Raw genomic sequence first — 27,896 nt, forward strand, 5'->3', positions numbered from 1 at the left:
CAAGTCTGTAACATGCCAGACTAATCCAGCATAAGGGTAACAGCGTCATTAACCCTGCGGCAGCAGCAGCAATTTGGCCTTGATTCAATTCTTGAACTCAGAAGTGTAGCATTTTCTGGTCACATTACTGAACCAGTGTCTTTTCTGAACAAAGAGTGGCACTGAAACAAAGCCTTCAGGGTTTAGCAAAAGGAATTTTGCTTTTTATTATAACTTTCCTTTGAATACAGTGTCATTTGTGCTTCTGATCTCCGACCAGACATCTTTTTTAAAAACCCCCAGAACTTCAGAGTCCTCATGAAAACCCCTGGCCTACAGTAACTGCAGCTCAATGATGAGATGGAGAAGGCAGGTTGGATAGCATTTTACTTATAAAATTATTTCCACAGGAAATGATTTGATTTACATTTTTAACGAAATTAGTTCATTCGCCAACTGGTTACAAAGGCTACATAGAATTAAAACTATCCACACAGGTATTTCCTTCTATTGCACTTTTAGAGTAGGTTCAAGTCCACCACAAAAAGGTTCTTGCAGCCCAAGTGGATGGATGAGTTTGTGATCATAAATGCACATAAGATGTCTGTAGCAACTGGATAAAAATTAATCCTGCAAAAGCTGAGATATACTGAAATGAGACCAATGTCTTCAAACCAAGAGCCGTTTCCTACGATCCCAGCGGCGGGCCGTGCACCGGAGCCAGCTGTGTGGAGCTGCTGTCCCATCAGGGCCCTGTGCTGGGGCTGTGCGTAGTCCTTGGAGCCCGGCAGCCATGTTAGTCTCTGGGTGCCGAGGGAGGCAAGTCTCTGTTGGGAGGAGGTGTATAGTCTCTGGAAGCTTGTGGGGGTAGCCGTGGGCCTGGAGGATAATCCCTGGGGCCAGGAGGGCCTAGGGGTCGAAAAGGAGGGTGCCCACGTGCATAGCCTCTGGGATCTGGGGGAGGTGGGAGTGGGCCAGGAGGCAAATCTCTTATTCCTAAACGTGGACCAGGTAAGAAATCTCTTGCAGCCGGAGGTGGCAAGGGAGCACCACAAACTGGAAGGAAAAAAAATCGTGGAGTTAAATGAAATCTTGCTTTAACCTAGATAGTGAAGCTCCTGACTTGTTCCTCACTTCCTTCATTTTCTAGGGCAGCTCTGGGGTCCATCACATGCAAACTTCACAGCCCATGAATTATATTCTAGGGACTTTAGATGCTGATTCCTTTTCAGACTAAACAAGGAAAAATACCTTCTTAATACCTTGGCATTAAGAAAGCTTGAAAAAACCCACCCAGTCCAAGCTTATTGAGCAAGACAGCTGGAGCCCATGGAGCACTGGGAAGCGGTGCATTAAGGAAAAGCACATCTAGGTTCTGCAGCCACGCCCAGGAGGGACGTTTGAGCGCAGGGCGATGCGGCCGTACCTTGGGGCGCAGGGTGAGGCCGAGGCCCGAAGTGCCCACGGAGAGGAGGTGGCGGTGGTCCGTAGCGAACAGGCGGCGGAGGAGGAGGTCCCATCACTGGGGAGGGCATGATGGGTGTCCCAGGGAAAGGAGACGGGCCTTTGGCACTGGCATTACCCTGTGTGAGATGAGGTCACACTTCAGTGCCTTACTGCATCGGAGAAGCAATGACACTGCTGAACACCACGACCACTCACCCAGAGGCAAAGAGGTGCAAAACCAACATACCCCAAAACATTAACCTGGTAGAAAATAGGGAGTTACTGCACCATCATCTTCCCTTTACCCAGGACACTGCAGGCACTACCCAGGAGTGAGTGGTTAGTGTAACTCTCTGAGAAGATGAGTTTTCTTTAGCTGAAGTTTGATCCCTTTCAAAGTGTCCTCGGTGGACACCCCCTTTGGTAAAGGGCCTGGAACTTTGAATTCCACATGGAATTGTGCTTAAACACCACAGGTAAGTCAGCTGCTTAGGATTATTGCTGTAGTCACTCCAGAGTGTTTGCCCACAGTCCTTAACAAGAAACATCTCATTTCCTCAATTCCACAAAAACCAGACAGCAACTTCATCATGAGAGAAGCCCTTTGAGGCAGAGGTAGGAGCCCCTGGTTAGTTCTGCAGAGCATTTGTTACTAAGCAGTTCAGAACACCAAGCCTGTTACTTCTCTCCATCACAGTAGCGTAACACCATGTTCAGCCTCTGGATACTCACTGCAGCTGGTTCACTGGATGAAGGTGAATCGGTAGCTACACTGGGGGCTTCAGACTCTTTGGGAGAGGGTTGCTTTTGGGGGTTTTTTTGACAGCAAATAAGGATAGTGACAGGATACAGACAAGACAGAACATGATACAGTTAAAGAAGCAGCAGAAGTACAGTGCATCATGTAGCAGAAACGCTTCCTGAGGGTTGGGGTTTTCTCAGCTTACCACTCCATCCATTGCTGTGGAAGGGGAGGAGGTTCTTGGCTCACTGCTGATCAGGGATGCTACAGCAGGCCCAATATCTGTAAAGAGAGCCACAAATGCCTGTCTTACTGTGCATAGGGTAAGGAAGGTGGGTTTAAAATTGCCTTTTTCAAGTGAAAGGGTAACTGAATAAGATGCAGTTGGTTGCAGAAAACATAACTTACCAGGAACAGACATCCTTCCAGGTAACTCTGGTGGCCTTCGTAGAGCAGGGGGGCCATCCACCACTGTACATTAAGGGAAACAAGAACCCCAGAGATTCTGATCAACATGGCCTTGAGCTATTTCTATTAACCTCCCCTCCAACCCCTCGTTTATGTATTAATAAAGTAGGTATCAATACTTAACACTACCCCTAGAATCAAGATCTGACCTTAGTGTTCCTGTGTTTGTAGCATAAGAGTTGTCACACAAGGGAAGCTTCAGTGCTTACCAAATTCACCCCTTGCGCCTTCCCTTCGAGGAGCGGAAAGGGGCCGAGCAGGAACTTCTATCATCTGCGTGGGGGATGGATTTCCTCCACTCACAGGGGATGGGCCAGAAGAGCCATCTCTGCTTAAGGGACCTATGCCAAAGAATTAAAACCACGTGATTTACTTTTCTGTAATTTAAAATAGCCTTATTTTTTTATGATGTACTGACTCCAAGATCAAAGTTTTGGGAGAACCAGCAGGACTTACCTCGTCGTGGCGGGACTTGGCGATCGGGTCTGCCTGGAGTTGGCTTTACAATTACTGGTCTTTGAAGCATGACGATTTTTTGGTTTACTTCTATTAATCTAATTTTGAAAAATAAAGGTTTCTTATTACTATTCAAACAATACCTGTGAGTTATATTTATTATAATGCAACAAAGCAAACTCCATTGTAAAACTTTACCACTTTCACGAAGAGATCTTATTTTAACCACCAAAACAGTTTAATAGTGGTTAAAATTAGTCTCTTAAATATGCACTGCACATTCTGAGCAAGCTAAATGAGCACCTGGCATTGCTGGAGCTTCTTCTCTCCCAAGCAACACACAGCACGTTCAAAGAGGAATAAAGAGGGTCTGGTTCCATACTCACTTTTGTCTCAGGTTGGCTGCTTCTCTTTTTTCCTCAGCCAGAGCTCTCTCAGCTGAGCGGGCAATGAGCTGGTAGATAAAATTTTGTCAGCTGAATTAATGGCACCAACGTGAAGTCAAATACAAACTGTTTGCATAAGAAAAGGAAGAACATTCTTACCCAGTTGTCGTGTGCCTTTTTCTCATGAGCAGCGATCTGAGAAGAAAAGAAGTATTGATTTTTGTCCAACTACCAGAGCACTGGAATGATGCAGTAAAAGATGACACAATAACCAGCAAGCAAGTTTACCTGGTTCTTGTAAGATCTCTCCGTTTTCTGCAGTTCTTCTTCCATATCTTGGATCCTTTGCCTATACAGAAGGAAAAAGAGGGAAAGCAGAGAGGTTTGAATGAATTTTCCTCAATGGATGAAACAAAAGGAAAGCAATAATCTTCAGAAACTCAAGTTACTTATAAACTTTCACTTCCTCGATGGCCAGCACGGCTTTTTCATCTGCAGCAGACAATTTCTGTTCCTTCTCCTGACGCTCATACTCTTCCTGGGTTAGTTTTCTGCATAAGGGAAAAAAAAATATATGTAGTCCACCATTCTGCATCTACTACAAATCAAAATCAAGGTACTCCCCTGCTATCAGCAGCAACATCAGAATCTGTAACAATGTGTGAGAACACAGAGAAAAAAAGATTTTTTTTTTAAGAAACAGAAATACTGTCTTTTGAAATCAACAGACAAACCCTTTGTGTATAAAACCCTAAAATGAAGTACACAGAGAAAGTTCTGTCAGCATCTGAAGATCTGTCAGGATCTATCAGCTGCAGACAGTTCATCTCTTCAGATCCTGTAGTTTTCTTAGCAGTTCTACAGATTGTAATCCAGATTTACAAAGGTACAAACATGGAAATACACTGAGCTGACATTAACCAAGGGAAATGAAGAAATGGAATGTGTAGTGAAAAGGGGGGAATTTGGGGCCCAGGTGATAAACACATCCAATAGTCATTAACTGTGGGGAAAGAAGATTTTTCTAAGTATTCAACATACCAATTTACTACATGACCAATTATCACAGTCTTTTTCTAACCTCTTACTCTCACAGTTCACTATTTTTTTTTTATTTTTGACATTTTTCTGAAAGTATTTAAAAGGTCCATAATGTGTTCCTAATTTAGAAGAGCTATCCCACAAAACTGGAACCATTAAACTAGCAGCAAGTTAGCTGTTGCTAACAGCCAGCTCAACATAATCCAATTCCTTGGCTACACGTCAAAGCATTTTTCCAGGAAAAAAAAAAAGTGCAAGAAGTTCTTTATTCTAATAAAGTAGTAACAGGCAGTGTGACCTCATGTAAGTTTTGGAAAGAACAGACATTCTTTACAGAGGTCAAGAGGAAGTTTTCTTGAAAGGTGGGCTACCCTTCACTTCTCCATTGTGTGTTTCCTACATGTAGATCCTGAAGTTACAAGGTCAGGCAGTTTCACTAGTGAGGTGCTGTACAGCCTCACTTCCTTGGCTTGTTCCAACTCTTTGCTTCCCCCAACCTACACACTCAAACCTTAGAAATTTCAATTGCTTCTCCATCACAATTTCAGCTTTCTGTAGAATTTAGCAGAAAATGTCCCTGAATTCTATTCTCAAATTTTCCCCAGTTGAGATGGTATTACAGACATTTCAGTAAGTAAATAAATGAATAAATAAATGAGGAATGAACATAGATACACAATGGATCCTCACTGCTCACAGTTCATTCACCTCAGTTGCCATCAGCAACTCCGCCTTAATTCAGCCCTTTGAGAATGCAAGAAGCTTACTGGGCTAAAATACCAAGTACTAGCTTCAACTGCACTGAAAGGGCAGTCATCATCTTTCATTCCAACTATCACTTCAAGTTATTTGATCCTTCTGAGCAAAGAGCATTTGGATAGTGGCAATGATATAATATCCTGTGTCGTGGCAGAGTAAGGAAAGGCTTACTTCTGGAGTGCCATCTCCTTCTGCTGGTAGAGTTCACCAAGTATCTCCACTTTCTGCTGAAGAGTTTTGCATTCATTTTCCAGTTGAGTTTTGGCTGACTGGAGCGAAGAGGAGTCATGTTCCAACGTTTTTATTTTCTCTGTTGGAGAAGCGAAGGTAAGTGAGGAAGTTGAAGTTGCAATGAGAACCATTATGCCACTTACACACTCTATTTCTTTTTAAACCACAAACAATTCTTTTGCTAAACCTACCTTCCAGCTCATGTCTTGCTGCTACTTCATCATTCAGTTTGGACTGCAGAAGATTTCTGTCTTCTTCAACTATGGACAACATAGTTTTTACCTGAAAAGAGGAGCTGAGTGTTTCTGATCACAGGCATAGCAGTAATGTGACTGCATTTATTAGAAATGTTGTACAACATACCCTGGAGACATCCATCATTTGCTTAATCTGAGTCTTCATCTTCTCACTCTCAGTATCTAAAAGAGAAAAATATTTTTTTACTCTGTTTCTTAACCCCAAGTCCTTACACTCTACAGCTGTAAAAAATAACATTCCCTACACTTTAGTCTAGGATAGGTCTTCTTACACGGTTTAAAAAAACAAACAAAAAAAACAAACCCCAGAGTGTGAGGTGAGGAACAAAGCACAATAGCAAATCCACGACCAACACAACACAACTATTAGATTTATTCAAAAAGGTGTTCAGAAGATTGCTTCTTGTCACTTCTGGACACCACACTAATATTAATGTGAATGCAGCATCTATTACTGTGCTGAGTATCTGAAAATCAAACAGTGGAAATTTCCAGCCCACATATACCATAGATAGAAAAAAGTAAAAAAAGAGGATTTCAAAACCAGAGATGCAGCAAACACACGTGCAACATCATAAATGACAAACTGCCTGAATAGTTTTGAAAACATCTATTTTGGTCTTTCAGATTTAAAAAATGTGATTACCTAAATTAGTTATCTTGCTGGAGCCAAGCAGAATGTTCATTAAAAATTCATATTAAAAATAAATGTACCCTAACAACAAAGCTGAGAGTCTCAGCTTTCAGAGTGCCCTTAATTGCCAACCTTTATACGCAATCTTTACAACTGTGTCATTACACTCATGATTTACCTAAAAGGGCATCTAAAAGCAATTACTGGCCTATTTGACAGCTCTTCCCTTCAGCTAGGGGCTATTATGTGTTTGAGGATTAAAGCTGTCAGCCTGTTAACCCACAGGCAGCTCTATGCATGGATTGTCCTTGTTCCCTCTGTGACATGCTACGAACACACCACCACACGTGCTTCAGCCGCAGGGCAGGATTACTGTACCTGGCAACTCTCCGTTGGCCAGCTCATCTCCTGGGCTCCACTCACACCCCTTCTCATCCTTCTTGGCCTCTGGATCCATGTCCAGCTGCTTCAGCTGCATAATGCAGTTAGTTAAAACCTAGGAATGAAATCAAAGGTTCGCTGAGGAAGAACTGCTCTGCATTTTGCAAAGTATGACAAAGTATTTTATGATGCATAATATTTGAGGCAATCTGGTTATAAAGAACCTACTTCAATTTCATTTTCTTTGTAGGCAAGTGTTTCTTCTATGTCCTTCTGAGATTTCTGATACATTTGGATCTGCTCACGGAGCTCAGAATGCCTCTCACTCCAACCTTCAGCTTCTTTTAGCAGCTGTATGAAGCACCAAGGCAAGATGATTACTTGCTTTATTTTTAGTCCAGGGTGTATGTAATTAAAGTCTATTTTACTGCCAGCTCTGCTGATAACTGATCACCACAGGTCACAGATAAAGGGTAAACTTCATAGTTATCAGGCACATTGCTGTTCCATTGGCAGAACTGGATGCTGGGAATATTTCTGCAGTTTATTATTAGGTGACTTTACAAATCTGACATTTTCTCAGTTAATATCCCAACATCAGAATCAAACTGCTCATACACTTCAAAATACAAGGAATTAACTGCAGTCCAGAGGTAACCAAAACTTAAAGGCCACCTACTTCATATATGGAGAAAGAAAACAAATATTTACAATTATTTGTGAAAGAACTGTCACAACATTTCAGGGCTAAAGGTCCTCCCCACTTAGCTTCACTTCAGAATTGCTTTTTGGCAATTCTTTACCATTACTTCCTTGGGTCCTGACCCCAAGTGGCAATCAGTGACCACCACATCAGCACAGACTTCCTGTGACATTGCTGACCAAAACTGAACCACTGGAACTGGCAAAGCCCTCGTACCAGAGACATGTACGAAGCTCACCTGCACAAAAAGTCTGTGCAGGCAGGCACAAAGCATTTAAATTTTATCGTGATAATAGGAAACATGGAATTCTGCCATGCTAAGAAAATGGACACACGTTGAAGTTATATGCAAAAAAAAAAGCCCTGATATTTCCTTCTAAATACAAGGTTGCCTGGCCTGGGCATAACTTACCTGCTCCTTGCTCTTTTTCAGCCTAGCATTCTCTTCCTGCACATGAAGCAGCTCAGATTTCACCTTTTCTTCACTTAGTTTAGCTTCATTAAGGGCTAACTGCACCTACATGTGAAACAAAAAAGGAGCAAAAAGAGTAAGTCAAACTACAATAGAGCTACATATAACCTGGTAAAATGGAAAGGAAAAAGGTACATATGCACACACAAACTGGAGCCTGCCAAGATAGCATTTTCTATTACATAGATATGAATTTTCCTGGCACAAGAACTTGTGACTGTTGAGAGGGTGTAAATCATGCTTTACCTCTGAAAGCTCTGCAGAATGCATATTGATAGCCTCCTGCAGTTTCTCCACGGACTTCTGGGTTTCAGAGAGCTATGTAAGAAAAAGATGAGCGGTGACAAAGTATTAGCCAGGTACATGCCGAGTGATTATTTTCCCTGTATAATCTGGAAGTATGAAAGAAAAAAGTCAAAACACCAAAGAATTTCCATTTAAAGCAGCCATTAGACTGGCAGCAACACGGTGCTGCCTTATCAATAAGGTAAGGAATAGAAACATTCAGCACATTGGAATCAGCTGCCACCTATGACTCCTCCTCTTTGTGGCAAGGAAGTTCCCTGTACACCTGTGCAGCCTACTATGAAAGGAACACACACTGCTGTCATTAGCAGCAACCTTTGATCAAAAACAAGAGCAAAGAACTTGTTGATACAGAAGAATCAGGCCTTAAAAAGAAGAAAAAAAAAAAAAGAGAAAACAAGAACAAGAGGCAGCTTAGAGATCCTCACATTTACTGTAGAGCTAGAGGCTTCTCTAAGCACAAGGAAACATCTCTCACAAACCTGAAACCTTCTGTTCTGCTTATACTGTCAAGAAGCTTTCTGGCTCCAGCTAGGAGTATTAGACTAGGCCATGACCTGAATACATTTGTTTGTTTGTGAAAGCACATAACTGCACAAATCCATCAAGTTATTAAAAAAAAAAAAAAAAAGCACACCATCCAAACCCAAAACAAATAACAAAACCAAAACCCCAAATAAAAAACCAAACAAAACCCCAAACCAAACCAAGCAAACAGATTCTCCTGCTAGAGCCTGGGATGAACATGAAATTTCATTTCACTTTTTTTTGAGGTGGCTCACCTTGCTTGTTCTAATACTATCTAACTCATCAGGTTGTGACCAGCTTTTAGGGCACACCAAGTTAAGAACAATATAAAACATGAGTGTCGTTGCTCTAACCTTGTTCTGTTTCTTCTCATTCTTTTTTCTCTCTGTTTCAAGCATTGTGTGCAGATTTTTCACTTTGTCATCCAGCTGATGCTTTGCTTCTTCCAGTTCTTTGACAGTGTCCTTAAAAGAAAAAAAAAAAGGGGTAAAAGACCAACCTAAAGCAAACTATTTTAACTGATATTTCTGCTGTCAGTACAGAGTTAACTAACTGTCTCTTACCTTAAGCCCTGCAGTTTCATCGGAGAGAATGTCTTTTTGTTCTTGGGCCACTTTCATGGATTCCTTTGCTTCCTTTATCTAAGCACAGAAACAACCACACAGAACTGAGGAAATTGTCAGCATAATAGAAGATAATACATTAGCTGTTGAATTGACTGTGTCACTAAAGCAATAACAGAAGCAAAGGACAAGAACTGAGAAAAATACCTTTTGATCATATTCTGACAACTTTTCTAAGATTTCTGTTTTTTCTTGCAGAAGGTTTTTAATCTTTTCAGCAAGTTGCTTTTCAGTCACTAGGAAGAAAAAGAAAGCTTACAATAACTGTACTTCATATACTAGCAGAAAAAAAAATCAGCTATCATTACTACCACTTTAGGGAATGTCTTCAGGTAATGACTTAAAAGCATAAATCAGGATAGTGCCAATTCCTTGGCAGTCAGCCCTTTCTGCACCTCCAGCTTTCATTTAGAGTTAGATTGAAAACAAGATAGTAAAGCATTGAACACTGACACAAAGCACAAAGCTCTTGCATTCACTTCACAGGAGCTGGTCACAGAATCCAGAGCAGAGTAAGGTGCTGGTTGTGCACAGATGAGGTATGTTCATGGGAAGAACTGGCAAGCAAGGGTCTCAGAGCAGTCCACTCTGGGAGGTGCAACACCTCCCCCACCAACCACCCTTCTGCTACATTGAAGCTGAATGTTTGGTCAGCAAAGGTAAGAGGATGAAAGCTCTGTTCTGTTCCTACTGGGAACAAAAAGGAGACTGTTGGCTAGGAGACAGCATCAATAAATCTCAAGGAACTGGAATGCTTAGAGCTCAAAAATGCTGTGACCAAGCAAGAGCCTTTAGGCATGCATTTGCTTCTCACCTTGAACAAGTCACCAACCAATCCTCAGGATTCACCAAAAATCATTAACATACTTAAATTATGTTATTGCACATTAATAAAAAAACCACCCAATTGTAGTTATTTTTCAAGTCCTAAGCCACCTCTGCCTGTATCTGAACGCTGCAAGCGCCATTTGCCTCACAGCAAATCCTGCAGAACAAGAAGCACTGGATGTTCCAACTGCATCCCACAGAGTGCAATGGTAACTGCTGCTCCTCCTTCCCTCCCCTCCCCCACGAGGGCTCCTGGGACATCCCCAGCCCTTCCCACTCTGGGGACAGGACAGCCAGCAAGTGACTGCCAAGGTACGAGACAGCTCTCAGCCGTTTAAGGGGGACAGGAATCCTTTCATTAGCTTGGTCTCACAATTTCACTACTGTCATTAAGAGAGAACAATAGATTTTTTCTTTATGACTCTAAATGTAATCTATCTTTATTTTTGTCACTGTTAATATTCTATTATTTAGGGTAAAGATTATAATAACATGAGCTTTATCAAGATTAAGGAACATCTATTTGTTCCTAGCTTCACCAGTTTCTGTACAGCATCATATAGGAGAATATTGGGGAGAGTGGAATTAGATCTATGTTCCTCACGGGTTTAGGGTGGGCTGCACTGCTAAGTAATTTCTACACCACCAATACCAATGTTTTTCCTGCTCTACAGAAATCACCTTACAGATCTAAGATGGACTTTTTTCAGCTCATCAATTCTGCATTAACTGTACAGAAGAAAATTGCAGCATAACCACAATGAAACTAGAGAGGAATGAGTGGTAAATAGTATGGTTTGTAAGGAAGAGGCAGAGAGTTCCTGTGAAGGCAATTCTTCCATATTTTCAATTTGTATTCAATTATGAATTTCAGCAATTACCCTACTTTTAACCCAATTTTTTCCCACTCAGTACACTTCAGTTTTGGAAACCTGAAGCTGGAGAAACACTCTTGTAAGAAGCAATGTGCTAGCCACAGGAATACCTGCCAATTTAGGTCTACAATTAGAGTGTCTCTTTGCAAGTGCCCAGCAGTCAGCTTCAGGATCCCCTCAATCCAAAAAGGCAAGAGGAACTAGCTCCTGCTTTCTGAGAGAAACAGCAAGCAAAAGTAGATCCACTGCTAGTCAGGAAACCAAAACAAACTGCCCCATGACCACCACATCAGTAAACCCATGGTTCATTTATTTTGAACAAGGTGGAGCTGTTCCTTGCCCTTTATTTTGCAGGAGTGATCAAAGCATTATCACAGGCAAAATTTAAATCTTCAGATTTAACTAATCTACTGGTCAAGCTTACACTGTAACCTTGGACTTAGCATTCCCTTTAAAAAGGAGTGATGATAAATAATTGGTCCCCTGAAACAATCTAACAATCTTCAAAACTTTTACATGCCCAAGCATCAACTACACTGAAAAGCAGAAACTTACCTTGATATATTCTACTCTTTACCTACAGAAGAGAGAGAACACAAAAAAAAAAGAAAAAAAGAAAAAAGATTAGTCATAAAAAGTGGTAAGTGAATTTTCCCTATAGAAAAAAGCCACCACTTATATGCAGATTAAAGCAGCATATGGAAGACACATCTATCACTGCCAACAAGTGTTGAGTAACACTACAAACGAGCTTAGGTTGTTTTCTAATAAAAGCTTCTAGGCTAAACCCCTGTCCCAGAGCCTTAGAAAACGTCTGTTTACTCACTCACTAAAAGGATAGTGGTAACTGCCTATATCCAATTTGAAAGAAACCATTTTGCACTAAACCACAGTCATGAACAAACACAAAATCCCAGTTCTGATCCCCTTTAAAGCAATGTATGTTTACATGACAGGTGTTTGTTTCAAAATTAACACGGAAAAAGAAGAATTTCAGAAGCTTTTTTATGCTCTTCTATTTACACTGCTTTGTGTTTGAAACGGACCCCATGTATTCAATACCTAAACCAAGCAAGGAAAAAAAATACCAATATTGTTTACAGATAATATTTAGTTTTAATTCATTTTTGTCAGGCAAATATAAAGTATTCCACAGATTTCTAGAGCATATCATGACTGCACCTGACAGCTGTAAAAGAAATTGGCCTATTTGATTCTCATCTCAGCTCCCAAGGAGATGCACTGCTATACTTGAGAGCTGGCGATGGTGTTTTTGTTGCACAGAAAATTATCCATGTAAGAAAGGGGACAAATGTAGAGTGAGGAGAACAGTGGGGAAGGAGGTCTCCAGTGAGAATTAATATCAGGGCTTTAGGTTTCTAAATGCAGTGCCTACAAGCAGCTGGACAACATGAAGGGGGGAGGATTAACTGCTTGTTTTGGAGGTAGTCAGCAACAGGCTCAAGCACATGGAAGGCTTCTCATTTCAAAGATATGCTGACCCTTTCCTAAAGCTTCTTTATTTATATCACACGCCTCTATTTTACTTTAAAATCGCCTTGTGCTAAGAGATCTTCAATTAACAGCTTAAAGAAAATGCTTCTTAGCTCAAACAAAATTGCAACTTACTTTAGCTATTCAGCCCAGTGTTTAGTTCACATTAATGCTCTAAACAGAAAAAGTAAACCCATGAAAGACTACATACTGCTTTGAGCCCAGTAATGCTGAAACAGTTTAACCATACAAAGGACCGCTCAGTAAGTGAAACATCAGCAGGCAAGCATGAAGTATACTCACTGAAAGGCAGGTTCTCCAGAAAAAAATAGCAAGCGTGACAATTCCCACTAAGGCAGTCATAATAACAGGCTCCCATGGAAGTCCATGGAAATCAGGCCCAGGACGCATTTCCTCAGGCAGGGTGGCAACCAGCTGAAAACCAACAGCATCGACAGCTATGAGTATGTTTTCATTAAATACTCGGGCAAAAGAAACGGTCTGCGAGGTGCTGTTATCTCTCTCGTAAAACCAGAGAACCATCTAGAGCTTTCTCGCAGTTTTTGCACAAACTGAAAACCGAAAATTAAGAAAACCACAGAGCAGCTTGCTGCCTGCATTTCAATGCAAAACTCCAAGTATCAGGAGGGCACCTGGCAGTGACAGTCTGCTGGTGCTCACATTTTGTGTTACACAGCACTTGGAGCTATCTGAGTTGCTTCCAAATAAAGCTATAAGGATGGGAAAAAATATAGAAAAAAAATCCAAACAGTTTTACATCTGGACGTCTGTCACAGTCCAGCGAAAATGGCTCAGATCTCTCCCCAGCTGTCTCCCCGGTCACAGGGTCATACGCAGGTGCCTCCTCCTCTGCCTGGAGGCCAGAGAGCACCTGGTGGGGGTGTGAGTGCCTGGTACGCGCTGCAGGGCTGACAGTGACATGACATGGCGCTCAGGGAACTCACTGTGCGACCCACACGCGAACCGCTGCCTTCTCCTCCCTACCCTCTCTGCAGCCGACAGCGACGAGGGTCCAGAAGGAGGGCGCACATCTGCCCCTGCAGAGCCCGGCCCAGGGGTGAGCTCTCCCCGCCACCCCGGGAGGCCCGGCAGGGATCCCGGGCGCCAGCGGCCGCCTCCGCTCCCTCGGGATCGCCCCACACTGCGGGGCAGGGGTGCGAGACGCCAGGCCCCCCTCACGGAGGGGCGCGGCGGGGTGACCCCCTCAGGGACGCGCCTCGCTCGGGGGACGGTGTCACCGCCGGGCCGGCTGGCTGGCGGGCCCTCTCGCGTCCTCACTGCCCGCCGCGCACCCTCACTGCAGACAGCGCCGCCCGGCGGGAGCTCGGGGCCGCCGCACGCCTCCGCGGGATCCATGGCGGCGGGAGCGCCAGGCCACCGTCCAGCCTTCTCCCTCCTCCTCCTCCTTCTCCTCGTGCGCACAGACGGCCGCCGCTGCCTCGGGCGCGCGCCCGCCGGTCACCGCGCGCGGCGCGCCGCGCACTCACGGCAGCAGTCCCGGCCGCGCCCAGTCGCCGCAGGCCAGGGGGTGCCCGCGCCGCCGGCACCTGGAGTGGGGGGACGCCAGGGGAGGGGCGGGCGTCATAGGGAAGGCGCAGCCCGGGGAGGCCGACGGCTCGACGGCGGTCAGGTCGCGGCCCCCGGCGCTCCAGGGCACCGAGGAAAAAGTCCTCGGAAAATAACGCTGATAAGTCCGCAAGTGGCGTTACAGGGCGGGACGCCGCTGTGCAGCGTCACTTTGCCGAGCTCTGCCTCTGACAGAGCACTCACAGCTCCGCCAGCTGCGAGTCGGCAACAGAGCAGCACACATTCTTCATTTCCTATCCTTACGATTAGTTTCCAGCACTGTCCACAGAATCACAGAATATCCTGAGCTGGAAGGGACCCTCAAGGCTCATGGAGTCCAACCCTTAGCCCTGACAGGGCATCCCCAAGCGTCACTCCATGTGCCTGAGAGCACTGTCCAAACGCTCCCTGAACTCTTGTCGGTACCCTACCACTGTGGCATAAGCTTTAAACAATCTTCACACCTCTACCCTGACCTGAATCCTGCCACCAGTCCAGGCCAGCAGATTCCACAGCCACCTGCCTGTTGTTACACGGCGGAACAGCTGCCGAGACCAGCGGCTCGACAGCGTCTGCCCTGTTACTGCACAGCACTTCTACCAGTCCTCGTAGGAAATCCTGGCAAACATTTAACCACCCTGAGGAAGGAATGGAAGGTGGTCTGAAATACAGCTGAACATCTGACTGCTTAACCACGTAAGTTATCCACCAGCCATTTAAAATTCATTAGGTGTCTTTGCATTCAACATAGAGCTTCCCGCACATCTTAGAAGCTGCTCAAAAATACTTCGCTATGGGGATGGTACAGCACCTCAGGAGGGTACAACAGCTAGGCAAGATGTGCCTGAATTCTTTTTCTAAATGCTCAGTGGAGAGAGATTTATTAAGCATAATCAGAGGTGAATGCAGAACAGCAAAGCTGAGCTTAGCACCGAGAATAGAGTCAAAGATAGTTTCATGCCAAAACAGAGCTAGGGAAGATGACAGTAATAGGATCTCTTCTTGGCACAATGACGAGTCAGCACAGATCAGCACTCTAGCTCCAGAGGGATAAGGCCTCATCCAAAGAGAGTCAAACATTGCTCCTACTCCAACACACAGAGACATTACTGAACTGCCTGAGGGGGAAGGTACACACCATCTTTCCTTGAAAGTAATACAGCCTAGAGACACAGGCTAAAAAGAGTGAGAAGAGAGGGCACATGATTCTATGGGCAGTCCCATCTCTAGCACATGACATAGGGCTGTCAGTCCCCGCAAGGAAGAAACCTGGGCTAATGGTATGCTTCCCGTGATTCCTGCTCTTTATCCACTACCGTCCTGAGACACAGTCCACAAGCCCAAGCACAGAGCTCTAACTATGATACTCACAGGAGCACTTTTCTTATTCCTACATTGAGAAATCACAGAAAAACTGCTGTGTTGAGATAACTTCATGACACAGTACTGCCACTAGAGGAACTGCCATGGATGAGGGAAAGCCATTAGTATTACAACGGACAGTAAAAATATTAGTGAAAACCCCTGGTATTTGCCTAAAAATACATTCAACCATGCACCTCTCCAAGAGCAAAAGAACAAAATAACCCAATTCCAAATGGTTACCTGCAGCAATATCTTCCCTGGCACTTTGTTCTGAATCAACCGACCCAAAGGAAGCATCTTCCAGGAGCGATCCTCTTTCACTGTCATAACCTTCTTCAGCTTCCCCATTATTTGAGAAGTTGGCCTCTTCATGCTCAGGTGGAATATTAAAAGCCCTCTCTTCCTCCTCAATAGGCTGCTCTGGCCTCTTATCATCAAGCTGCTGAAATTCCTGATTGCCCTCATCGATGGCATTCGGGTTTCTGATGGTAACTCTGCCATATTCAGCCTCTTTTGCACCATCTGTGACAGACAAGGAGACTGGAATTAAGCACTGAGCTAATGTATATTTCTTACCCACAGTTGTCTTTCTTGACACTTTTAAAATATTTCTGCTCGCGTATTGCTTTCAATATATTCTCAATCAACTTTCAGTAACATCTAATTAAATGTTTCTATGAAATTTATGCAAGATATCAACCACTGACCTTGCAGTGAAACACTGCAAGGTGAAATATTTTCATCACTCATGACCTTGTCACAAATGACATACTTAGCATGTACTACTGTAAAAGGAGCCTTGCTAAGAGTGTATCTTAACATCTTACACAGTAATTAGAAAAACCAGCAAGTTTGCAGCAGACTGTATCTCTGGTTCTTCCCCCGTGAAAAGATCTCTTTGTTCAGTATTTCTACCTACATGCTCTTTTACGAATGTGGGAAAAAAATATAATAGAGACATCAGAGATTTTAGGTGCAGGGATTTAGTACCTCAACTTTGCATTAATCACTGGATCTCTCATGATTAGGTGCTAACTAGTTCAGGAAAAAAAGACTGTTCTAAACCCTCCAGAAAATTCAGCACATTAGTATATATGAATCTCTGTTTCTTAAGGAGGTACAGACTTGTCCTGACTAGCTACTTCTAGCCATATCCATGCATGGATCCCCCTTATCTTACAGAGAACTTGGCCCATAAGAACAGGCATGCTGAGCTCAACATTTCCTCTCAGGATTTGTCCCTGAGCCACTCATCACAACACTGAAAACATGCATGAAAAATAAGCCAAATCCCAGAAGATTTCACAAGGCCTCTTTCAATTCTACTCCCTCACACTCTTCTTAAGGCTTCTCTGGGTCACATAGTGTTGCCTGGGATAGGGTTTTACTTCTGTTTCATCTATTTAATAACTGGTTTGACATCCTACCTTGAAAGTACAGCTGGTCATCTTCCTGATCTGGAGCAGATGCAAGTGGGACACTCTCACTAACAGACGAATATTTACTCCTTAAAGAATATATTAATTCTTGAATGTCATCCATCAGTGCACTCTCCTCATCATACAGATCCATCTCTTTCACCACCTCCTCTTTATTTTCTGCCACTCTGGAATCCAGAACTTTTCCTACAACATCCATGATGTTCGATTCCGAAAACTCGAGTATCTGGTCCAAGGCTTTTTCTACATCTCCGTTATTATGGCTTGCCTTACGAGCAAGCTCCATCTCCACCTTCATGTCATGGAACATGGCTTCTATCCTGACCACGTGTTGGGACCCAAGGTACTTTTGCAGGCGCATCACACGCTTCTCATCCAGAAAATCTCTTATTATTGTGAGCCGCTTCACAGACTCACTGAAGTCTGTTACGGTGTCATTCGTGGCTGCTGAGCTGTCAGCAGGGCTGGGGAAATGCGCAGATTGCTGCTGGTCATTTCTTGTATGCTCTAAATTTTGCACCTCTTTTGAGTCTTTTTGTGAAATGCCCTCTGGGAGATGGTCTTTCTTTTGGTCAAAGTCATCGCTGCTTTCTGTGTCAGGAGATTGGAAATTATCTTCTTCCACAGCTGATGGCTCCTCAGTTTCAGAAGACTCATCATCATCTTCCATGACATGTTCCATCTCATCCAATTTAGCATCTTTTCTCATTGGTACATCAACATCTTTGTTCTCACTTGCATTTTGCATGCTGATTGTTCTTTTATCCTCCTTAGAAACTGAGTTTGTGTCTTCTCCTGTTTTGTAAGTAGGATTTGGGGTTCCTGAAACAGCTTCACTAACTCCTTCCAATTCAGGATTTGTATTTTCAACATTTAGTGTATCACCCTGTACATTTGCAGCCCTTACTTGTGACAGCTTTGCACTTGCTGCATTCTCATCTTCCAGCAGCTCATCCTCTTCTTGTTTCAGGTCAGGGTCATCTTCAGCATGTGGCTCTTCAGATTGCAATTCTGGTCTTAGAGTTCTTTCTTTAGCTAAATCTGTGCCAAGATTTCTGTCTGAATCTGCATCCTCAGTACGAGCAGTTCCTTGCTGAGTAAGATTCTCTGTATCAGTATTCTGTGTAGTGCTTTTTGATTTTTCTTCTGGGGAACTTTTCTCAATGCTTTCTTCAAATACTGGCATCTTGACAGGATTTCTTGAAAGTTCTTCATTCACATCTGCCTCTAAATACTCAGTCTCATTTTCCCATGGCCTGTGTTGCTCAACAGCTCCACTATGGCTTAGGTCTTCCTCCCCTACAGGAGTTTCTTTCATGTTTCTATTTTTTATTGCCGGTTCTTTGTTAGGAGAGGCAGGTTTTTTATTTTCGTGATCGGTCTCCCCTCTTTGATTTAAATCTTCTTCATGTCCAAGAAGTTCTTTCTCCACTGCAGGCATTCTATGCTCCACTTTCACTCTCAAGGGGTCAGTATCTCCTAAGTCACTTTGAGATGCATTTTTTACCTCTTCCACTGGTTTGGCTGGAACATCAACAGAAGGCTTGTTCTCAGCTCTTTCTTTCTCATTTGTTTTGTCCCACGACCTTTTGTGCTTTAAATCACTCTCCAAGACCTCCTCTGAGGTATCACCCTCAAACTTTTTCTCACTTTTCTCTGTTTGAGCAAGCGGCATTCTTTCGGGACTTTTGTTGATACCATCAGCAGATGGTTGTAAAGCATCTTGCTTGTTTTTAACAAATGATTTGGACTCCAGATTATCTTCTGGACTAGGCAAAGTGGGAGAATCAGGCACAGCTGTACTCTTTAGCACTCCAGGATGTGACTCTCCTCCATCAGTGAGCTGCTCTTCAAACTGTTCAGTTTTGTTTGTTTGTTCTTTTGAACTCAGATCACCAGAACCTACAGGTTCCTTTCTAAGGAGTTCTTTGGAGAGATCCTCAGGCTGAGTTTTTGCTGGTGCTTCTCTTTTACTAATTAGCACCACGTCATCCTGTTTCTCTTTTGTCTGTTTAGATTCAGACCTGTCCACACTTCCACTGTCACCTGACCTCTTGCTTCTACTGAAGGCATCCTCAAGAATTAATGCATCTGAATTGGGTTTCTCCTCATTGTCTCTTTGGTTATTTAGCTTTGTAGCACCCTTTGCATCTTCGTCAGGTTCATGGTTTTGTGACTCAACGTCATCGTTTCCATCATCTTCTAAATCCTCTGGGGATGTAATTTCATCCTCTGCCGTAAAAGATAGCAAAGGGATTTCTGCAGACTGATCTTCAAAGTCTGGCTCCTCCTCTGCATCAGCAGGATTAATGCTCAAATCATCATTTAAATCATCTTCCAGTGACGTAACAAGGCGAGTCACTTCATCATCTGATACAACAGCATCAGCAGTTGAGCCAAATTTTGTTTTCAAGTTCACAGAGAGCTCTCTGTTTAAAAGTGTGTAGGCATTGACTTCTTCATTCTCTTGGTCGAGTTGACTTGTTTCACCCTGAGGAATACTAGTGTTTTTGGTATTTTCACTTTCTAGCCCTTTTAATTTCCCATGTAGCATGCCTTTCAAGTGCTCATGTGCAATTTGATCTCCCTGAGAGTTTTCTTTGTGACTATTGGCACTGGAGTCTCCCCCAGTATTTTCAGTTCCTTCTGTAAGAGAACTATCTACTTCGTGTGTCAAGACAAGGTTTTCCTTGTCTTCTTCAGCGCTTCGCTCGCCTGTCTCCAAAGCACCAGGGGACATTACTCTACCAGCCTGTTCAGTCTCCTTATCCCTCTCTGTTCCTTCAGCTGGTTTTGTCCCTGGATCACTCGATTCAGCTTCCCCTTCATTTGCTATCATCTCTTGCAATGACTTTAAAAGCTCATCCACATTATAATTATCAAAGTCATCCCTTCCGCCATCAAAGCAAACAAAGTCTGTTTCCTGAAATGAAAAACAATATGTAGTCAAAAAATATTATTTTCTTTATTACAGTGATGACACCAAATCCATTTTCCTAGTTAGAGAGAGATGCAGCAGCAAAGTAACTTATGTTAATCATGCAGAATTAACCTCTTGCGTCCTCAACCAAAGTTCTGAAATCAGTGGAGGTTTCACCCAAGGACTCATAAAAGCCTAAACAAAAAGTGTTTGGCTTTGCCCTTCCAGAGACCTCCTAGCAAGGAACAAAGTGGAAGTCAGCAACAGAGTTGACAGTATTACACTTTACTCGTCATCATATATCCTGAATCAAAAACAAGTCTATTGCTGAATGCCAATGAAGAGAAGAAAACAAATGTTGCTAAGCTTGTTTGTCACAGTCTCTTTTAGCTGATCTCTCCTTAAATGACCAAGTCCTCCAAGTTGAAGCTCCCTGTCACACAATTTCTGAAAAATAAATAGAAGCAGTGCAAGACACTGAACATGATTGCATAGAATGGTTTGGATTGGAAGGGACCTTAAAGATAATTTAGTTCCAATTCTCCTACGATGGGCAGGGACAACTTCCGCTAGACCAGGTTGCTCAAAGTCCCATCCAACCTGGCCTTGAACACTTTCAGGGATGGGGCATCCATGACTCCTCTGGGCAACCTGTGCCACTGCCTCACCACCCTCACAGTAAAGAATTTCTTCCTAATATCTAATCTAATCCTACTCTCAGTTTGAAGCCATTCCCTCTTCTCCTGTCATTACATGCTCTTACGAATGGTCTCTCTCCAACTTTCTTGTGGGCTCCCTTCAGATACTGGAAGGCCAAAGTTAGGTCACCCCAAAGCCTTCTTTTTTCCAGGCTGAACAAACCCAGTTCTCTCAGCCTTTCCTCATAGCAGAGGTGCTCCATCTCTCTAATGATCTTAGTGGCCTCCTCTGGACTCACTTCAACAGGTCAGTGTCCTTCCTGTGCTGGGGACCCCAGAGCTGGATGCAGGTGTGGTCTCACCAGAGTGGAGCAGAGGGGCAGAATCACCTCCCTTGACCTGCTGGCCAAACTGCTTTGGATTCAGCCCAGGATATGACCGGCTTTCTGTCTAACGCTGCAGCCTCAGAGGCCTTACTCCCACAACTGTGAAGTTACCAGCTATTAGTGCATGGAACCCATTCATGCGTGAAAGGGCTGAAGGACCAACTCTAGAATCAAAGGGCTAAGTGTATCAGGTTCTCTTTGTCTCTGACAGTACTTCAAACTTCAAAAGTTTGGGAAAAGAAACCGTTCTGAACACCTACCAAAGAGCCTATGCTCAAGCCAGCTAGTGGCACTTCTAGAGTTCAATCCAAGCAGATTCCATTAGAAGAAAACCATAACATTCAAGGAAAGAAAGATCAACGCCCACATTTTGGGCTGATCCTTTCACACTCATCCACATACATAGCTGCACAAACATCCACCCCCAACATATATGTGCACCCTTGCACATATGTAGCTGCTTACTAACAAAAAGTTACTAAAAATCACGATATTCCCATTCTCCTCCTCAGGGATTTTACTGAATGCTGAGGTTAGGAAACAGTAAGAAGCCCAACTGAAAAAAAAAAAGAATACTTACATCTGTTGGCAATTCTAGCTCCTCATTGGAATAATTATGATTTATTTCAAGTAAATCCTTTGGAAAATATCCAAAATCACTTCCAACCTGTCACAAAACAAAAACATAAGCAAAGAAAAAGCCGTAGAGAAGCTTTAGAAATCATGCAACTGTGTCAAAAATCCTAATTACAGACACCAGTAACAAATATGTCAAACTGACTCAAGTATTCTAAATTACGTTTAACACAGTGAATGAAAGACCAGTGACACCATATTTATAGTTTTCACTGAGGTTTTATACTACATTTCACAACAGCCTTTTGAAGCTGGTAGGTTTTACTGTTCATGTTTTGAAGCCTGACATATAACAAATTATTAGGAGAGCTGGGAACGAAGCCCACGCATTCTGGCTCCTGTACTTTAGCTGCTATTGTGTGCTCTGAGGGGCACCACACATGCCTGGAGGATTTTCTCAAGCACCAAGCAGAAGAGGATCTTCTACTAATAAGATTTACATCCATGCACAGTATTATAGCCCAGAGTATGCTCACTTTGTAACTTACAGGAAAAAAATAAATTCTTAAAGCGGATTGTAGGAAAATGCAAAATTGTACCTGGAGTACTAATCATTTTAAAACCTGTGTGGAAAATATACCCTCCTCTGCAAATGCACTGTTGCTCTTCATTGCACAAGCAAAAATCAGTCACAAATGGCTATTTTCAAGCAAGTCAACATGTTAAGCCAAGGCAAACAGTGGAAGACAAGAATCTCTCTTATCAATCACCAGATAATATCTACACAGTAACACTGTCACTTGAGAGTTCTGACAACAGCTGTCAAGAAGCTGATATTAATAGCATGCTATCACTACACAGATTAGATAATTCAGGTAATTAGACACACCTAAAAAGGTACAGAGTTCCTAGATGACCAAAATATCTGGGGGGAAAAATAATGTTGGTCATTTCCTCAATCATTTGTCATAGGAGGAAAATGACAATTGCCCATTTTCTTGAAGAGTTTTTTTGGGAAGAGCAGTCAGCTAAAGATCAAATTAAAGAAGAAATCAGTTATGTCAAAACAATTAGGGATACAGAGATATATGTATTGTTACACTGATTGCACTGAAACAGGTTAACCTGAGTTGAAGTTTTCTGGATTTACAACAGCATAGAAAAAAAGAAAGGGAATTAGTATCTAGTAAGTAATAGATACTAATAATTTTGGTGGTGTTTGTTTCAATATGCAAAGTAAGCCCTGATGACTTCCTTTTTTTACTATTTCTCATTCAAATCTTGCCTTCCATAGTTGATATCTCCGAAGTTAGTTACAAATATATTTAAAAAACCAAACTGTTCACTCCCCACCTTTTGCAAACACATATACTCTCTTACAGAAAATAGATAATGAATACAGGTTTATTATTGGGAATTACCAGGAATGAGAAATTAATTTTGCCAAATCAAATCAAAAGCTCATCCTTGCATGGTATGCTACAGTTTTACTCTAAATAGGGTTGTTTTTCTCTCCAAACTTCTACTCTAGTTTTAAACAATCCTTCTGAAAACAAAAGCTGAAGCTTCAAAGTAGTCTTCTTACTAATCTCTGTGACTCCAATTATAATCAGGCATCACAACTTGAAACTCATTTATTATAATCCAAGCTGCTGACCATACAAGTCCTCTGCAGTGACCCAGTTTGCCACTTCTGTGGTTTATGAGCCATATGGGATCTGCTTGCCCAAAATTTCATCTCCTTCTCTCCCTACAAGTCCTCTCTTGTAAAGGAAAAAAATGCCTCATTGTGCAAATAAAGGAAACATTCTTCATTCTCTACAGACATGAGAGAGGAAAGGCATTGTGAATGCCAAGTAAATAAGGGAGAAAAAAGTGCATCTTTCATTTCCACTCTCTTTGCAGCTGAAGTGTTGTGCATGGACAAAGCACGAAGCTGTGTGTGCAGCATCTGTCCCCACCAGTGCCCACGTGTGACAGGCAGCTGAGCAGATTCACTGACCAAGAAGCCAGACCCTCACACCACCTACCAGAAAACAGACAGCTGGGAAAAAAGAGGTTCACATGTTTTTAGTCTTAAAGCCCATCATCCCTAAAGCACAGGCACCTAAAACTGCAGAACATTATTGGGCAAAGATGAGCTTGTTTGTTCCGCCCTTGCTGAATGCTGGCATTGTTAAGAAAACACAGAATTTCCCTGGTCCTCTGGGTCTTCCAAACATACTCTGTCTTCCTCTCTTACCTTAAATGTACCCCTCCTGTCTTTCTTTTTACTAACGTATGTACAAGATTTGAAAACAAACAAACAAACAAGCAAAAGAAAAAACAAACCAAAAAGCAACCACCTAAAAAGCCACAGTCTGCAGACAAGTCCATTTCTTCTAATGTTAGACCAGAAATAGTTTTCTCAACCTGGAATCATAGGCATAAAGTTCATCTCTTTGCCATAAGATAAAACAACAATCTTAAAGTGTATTTGACAAAAAGGTTTTCTTAAAAAGCAGCAGTTTTTACTTGGAATTACCTGAATTACTTTGGGAGTTCTGGACCCTGCTAAAGTGAGGGCAGAGTGCAGGGGAAATGCATAGGAGGAGAGTCTACATAACAACTTGATGGAGTAAGCAACACAAGGTTGATGCTGAAGAGGAGACTTGATGTATTCATGAAATTCACAACATAAAATGACCATTAAATAGTGGTCATAGAATATTTTCCAAGCTTTGGGGTTTGCTTCATTACTAAGGTTTAGATAGCTCTGCTAAAAACTGCATGCTATACAATTGTATAGAATATACAACTGGGTTGCAGAATTTTTTCACATGCAAAATACCCAATAAGCATAGTGTGTGCTCTGTAAGCAATAAAATATACAAGACTGGGATCATAAAATAAGGGACCTATTTTATCAAAATACAACATGTCTGCTGGCACAGGGCAATAAAAAAAATATTGGCTTGAAAAGGGTGGAGTGAATTAGGAAAGCAAAGGCAAATAAAGCCCAGACCTAACTTCTATAGATTTTTCAGACTTGGTGAAAGGCTCCTTTTCTTATCAGATCATCTCTCTTCAGGTCAGAAATACTGTTGTATTTCTCATGGCTCCTCCAAATCGATTTCAGGATCAGAATCTGTATTTACAACTTGTTTCAAATAAGGTTGCATTAGTTGAAGCTTCTCATACACACATTCTCCTAACCTCTGCCCACACCTGAAGACCAGAACCCCAGTTATCCCTTGATTTCAGAGTTTCTATTAGCGCCTAACAAATCCTTTCCCCCTAAAACTTTGGGGAATGGAAAAAGGCAGTAGGGCAGATGTGTGGGATCAAACGATGCCCACAAAGTCCACATGAAGTGATGCAATGTGGGCAAAATGTAAAGGGCTGTGGCAGAAGGTAACATGCCTTCCACTGGAATTCGTTTGATGGCAGATCTCACTGGGTAGCCTGTTTTTAATTAGCAAGGAGCAGCTTCCCCCTAGCTCCGAGACTGCACACAGCAGGCACGGCTGGTCTGCATAAATCAAGCTGCCCAGCCAAACCTGGCATGGGAAATCAAGCTGCTCAGCCAAATCTGGCACGGGAAGTCACACTGCAGGAGAGAGACCCCAGTGCTATCTGTGAGTCAGGGACAGGAGCAGACTCAACATGCAAGGGCAGGCACCCCTGACCCTGCTGCAGCACCTCCACGCCGAGTGTTGCAGTGGTACAATTAATGCAGCAGCTGTCAGTCAAACTGGGTGCAAAAGAAATAATGGTTACAGCCACCAAGCAAAAGAAATCAGTCTGTCAGCACAGCTGTAAAAGGAACATTGAAAATAGTGTAACACAATTGAAAAATGACAAAAAATAAAACGGAGCTTTGAAATTCTTTCAGACCTGCCAACTTCAGCTTTTACTTGCTAAACTCAAAGCAAACATCCTTTTAACTTGGAGACACACCTAACTGTTGCATGAGCTGCCTATCAGCGAATAATGCAACTGAATATTAACTCAGCAATTAACTGAACCTGCTGTCTGATCTTGCAGCCTGCATTACACCTCGTAAGAAGATGCAAAATTGGCCCCACGCTGCTACTCCGTGTCTCAAGACCCAGTAGCCCTGGAAACCTGTACCAGCTAATTAACCAGATTATTTATGGTACAGTACCCGTCAGGAGGGAATTACCAGCACGATACAATTATAAACTCGTCTTTAACCACGTGCTACAGTTTTTCTACTCTCTTCTGTATCGTTCTAATTGGATTCAGCTCCTACTGAGAGCTTGGCTGTCCACGCCCAGCCTGAAGTGGTTACAGAAAGTGATACATCCTGAGTTTCACTAAACCACTAGTCCCACAAGTCAACACCCAGGTGTGATTTCGAGCACCTTGGACCACTGGCCCAATTTTCTATCCCTTAGGAAGACCAGAGTAAGAAAGGAGGTTGAAGTAAACAATCTGGACACAAAAAAGGTTATAGGGTAAACACGGGGAGAAAGCAACAGGGACTAAGTTTAAGCAACCTCCAGATGGCCAGCATTTTCAAGGGAAGCCCACAAAAACTGCTCTTCCTCTGGGGTATCTCAGTTCTGTTTCTGTCAGGCAAATAAGGTGCTTATGAAAGTCAAGAGGAGTTTTCTATGAAAAAACTGCAAGTATGGGGATGTTCTTTTGCCGTTAGCAGAAGCTTCTCAGATTGCCCAAAGACGCTGACTCAGGCAAGGCCACTACTCTCCAAGCTGCTACAGTGCAGCTGAGAGAGAGACCTTTTAAAAAAATCAAATTTACCTTAATTCTTTTTAGTTTTACTACTTTTTTCCCTCCAACTGCAGACGAATATTAGGAAGAGAAAAGCAATGAAAAGATGTACATGGAGCAATCTTTAGCAGGATTACAAAGAGCAGGATGAGACCACGTTCTGGGAAAACACAACCACAGGCTTAAGCCACCCAAAGTGGGAAGGGTGGCTCAGCTTCCAGACAGGCCCAGGGCCATGACTTACAGTGCTGCAATGGGAGGTTTCCAACACAAAGGCAGTTTTCTAACAGTTTTTAGCACACATTAGGGTTGCCCATTTTTCACAATACCTAGGTTTGATCAAACCGCATCCCATTTCCCACTGGTCTCAAGAAAAAATGGCATTCGTTATGTTATTTAGTCATATTCAAAACTCTAAGCATTCTCTTAAAAAGCAAAAGGAAGAAAAATAGATTGCCAATAGAAAGCACCAAGAAGAGCAAGAAGAAGAAATGCTTTACAGTACTTACACTTCCAGCCCAAAGCTCTGTTGATTTTCCTACTAGTTTGTAATACACGTACACCGCTTCTCCCTTCTTAAAATTTACGAAGCGACAATCTGGACCTTTAAAATCCCGAATTGCTTTCCCTCGGCACATTAACACTGTCCAAAGAAAACAAAGAGAAGAGTACTACTTAAAAAAAATAACAATAGTAATAATACACCCGTTTCGTTAAAAGGGACTTTGCCAACTGGCAGTAAACAAGACCTCTCCGCAAGCACCGCTTTCCTATTTTTCCAGATTGAGTCAAGAGATAACTTAAGTGAAAGTATAGCCAAAATAAGAGATTAAGTTAGTTATAGAAAATATAACTAAATAGTTATATTTAGTTATAAAAAAAAAAGGCAAGTATTCTGATCAAGACAAGCGTTTGACAAAGCATTGGAGAATTACATTTCTGAGGTGCACTATGAAGCTAATTATTAATGTTAAATTAGAAAGATGACATCCACGTCCCAGCGAATCAAGTCCTGAAATTATCCCACGCACAGAGGACACCCAGAGAGCGGGTTTACCACGACAGGGCTTTGCAAGACACACAAAAAAAAAAACAACCACGGAGCTGCGGGGACCTGAAAACTTGGCCAAGGGGAGCGGAACGGCGCGCGTGGGCGCCGCGTTCCCGTTTTCCCGATTCTCCCCAGTTTCCGTTCCAAAGCCAGGAGGGAGCGGGGGGAAGGGGGCTCTGGGAAGCGCCTCCGGGAGGCATCGTCGCCCACCACCACCTTCCCCCGCCTGCCCCACTTCACTGCTGCACTCGGGGTCGGCGCAGCGCTTGCGCTCGGGCGAAGCGGCGGCCCGGCAAGGTCGGGCGGCGGCGGCGGCGGAGAGCAGCGGAGGGGCGGCGGGGCAGCAGCAAGCAGCAGGGCGAGGCAGGCAAGCCGGGGGTCCGCGGCGGGGGCTGGGCGGCCATGTCGGCAGGCGCCGGCAGGGAAGGAGGACGGAGGAAGGGAGGGAGGAGCGGGGGGGGGGGGAGACACGCTCAGGCAAGCGGCCGGCGGGAGGGCGATGTGGCGGGGAGGGACAAGCGGGCGGCCACCGCCGCCGCCGCGGAGGGAGAGGACAGCGCACGGACCCTCCCTCTCTGCCGGCGGCAT

General features: G+C 43.3%; 1 protein-coding gene across 1 annotated transcript; it reads right to left on the reverse strand.

Annotated features, from left to right (window-relative positions):
* Positions 1–174: 174 nt before the first annotated feature.
* MIA3 (MIA SH3 domain ER export factor 3) lies at positions 175–27,896 on the reverse strand. Its single transcript, XM_029965089.1, is given in 31 exon segments — positions 175–1,035; positions 1,406–1,562; positions 2,158–2,229; positions 2,373–2,449; positions 2,576–2,638; positions 2,845–2,976; positions 3,092–3,189; positions 3,478–3,545; positions 3,637–3,672; positions 3,766–3,826; positions 3,927–4,028; positions 5,449–5,587; positions 5,700–5,790; positions 5,872–5,927; positions 6,778–6,895; positions 7,009–7,131; positions 7,896–8,000; positions 8,202–8,273; positions 9,143–9,253; positions 9,353–9,430; positions 9,560–9,648; positions 11,671–11,692; positions 12,913–13,044; positions 13,615–13,619; positions 14,118–14,177; positions 15,802–16,083; positions 16,989–19,923; positions 21,525–21,611; positions 26,767–26,900; positions 27,549–27,621; positions 27,624–27,896. Coding segments are annotated over 31 exon segments (6,111 nt in total). The 3' UTR covers positions 175–775.

This window comes from Manacus vitellinus, unplaced genomic scaffold (genome assembly GCF_001715985.3).
Source record: "Manacus vitellinus isolate BGI_N305 unplaced genomic scaffold, ASM171598v3 scaffold_8_pilon, whole genome shotgun sequence".
Lineage (NCBI taxonomy): Eukaryota > Metazoa > Chordata > Aves > Passeriformes > Pipridae > Manacus > Manacus vitellinus.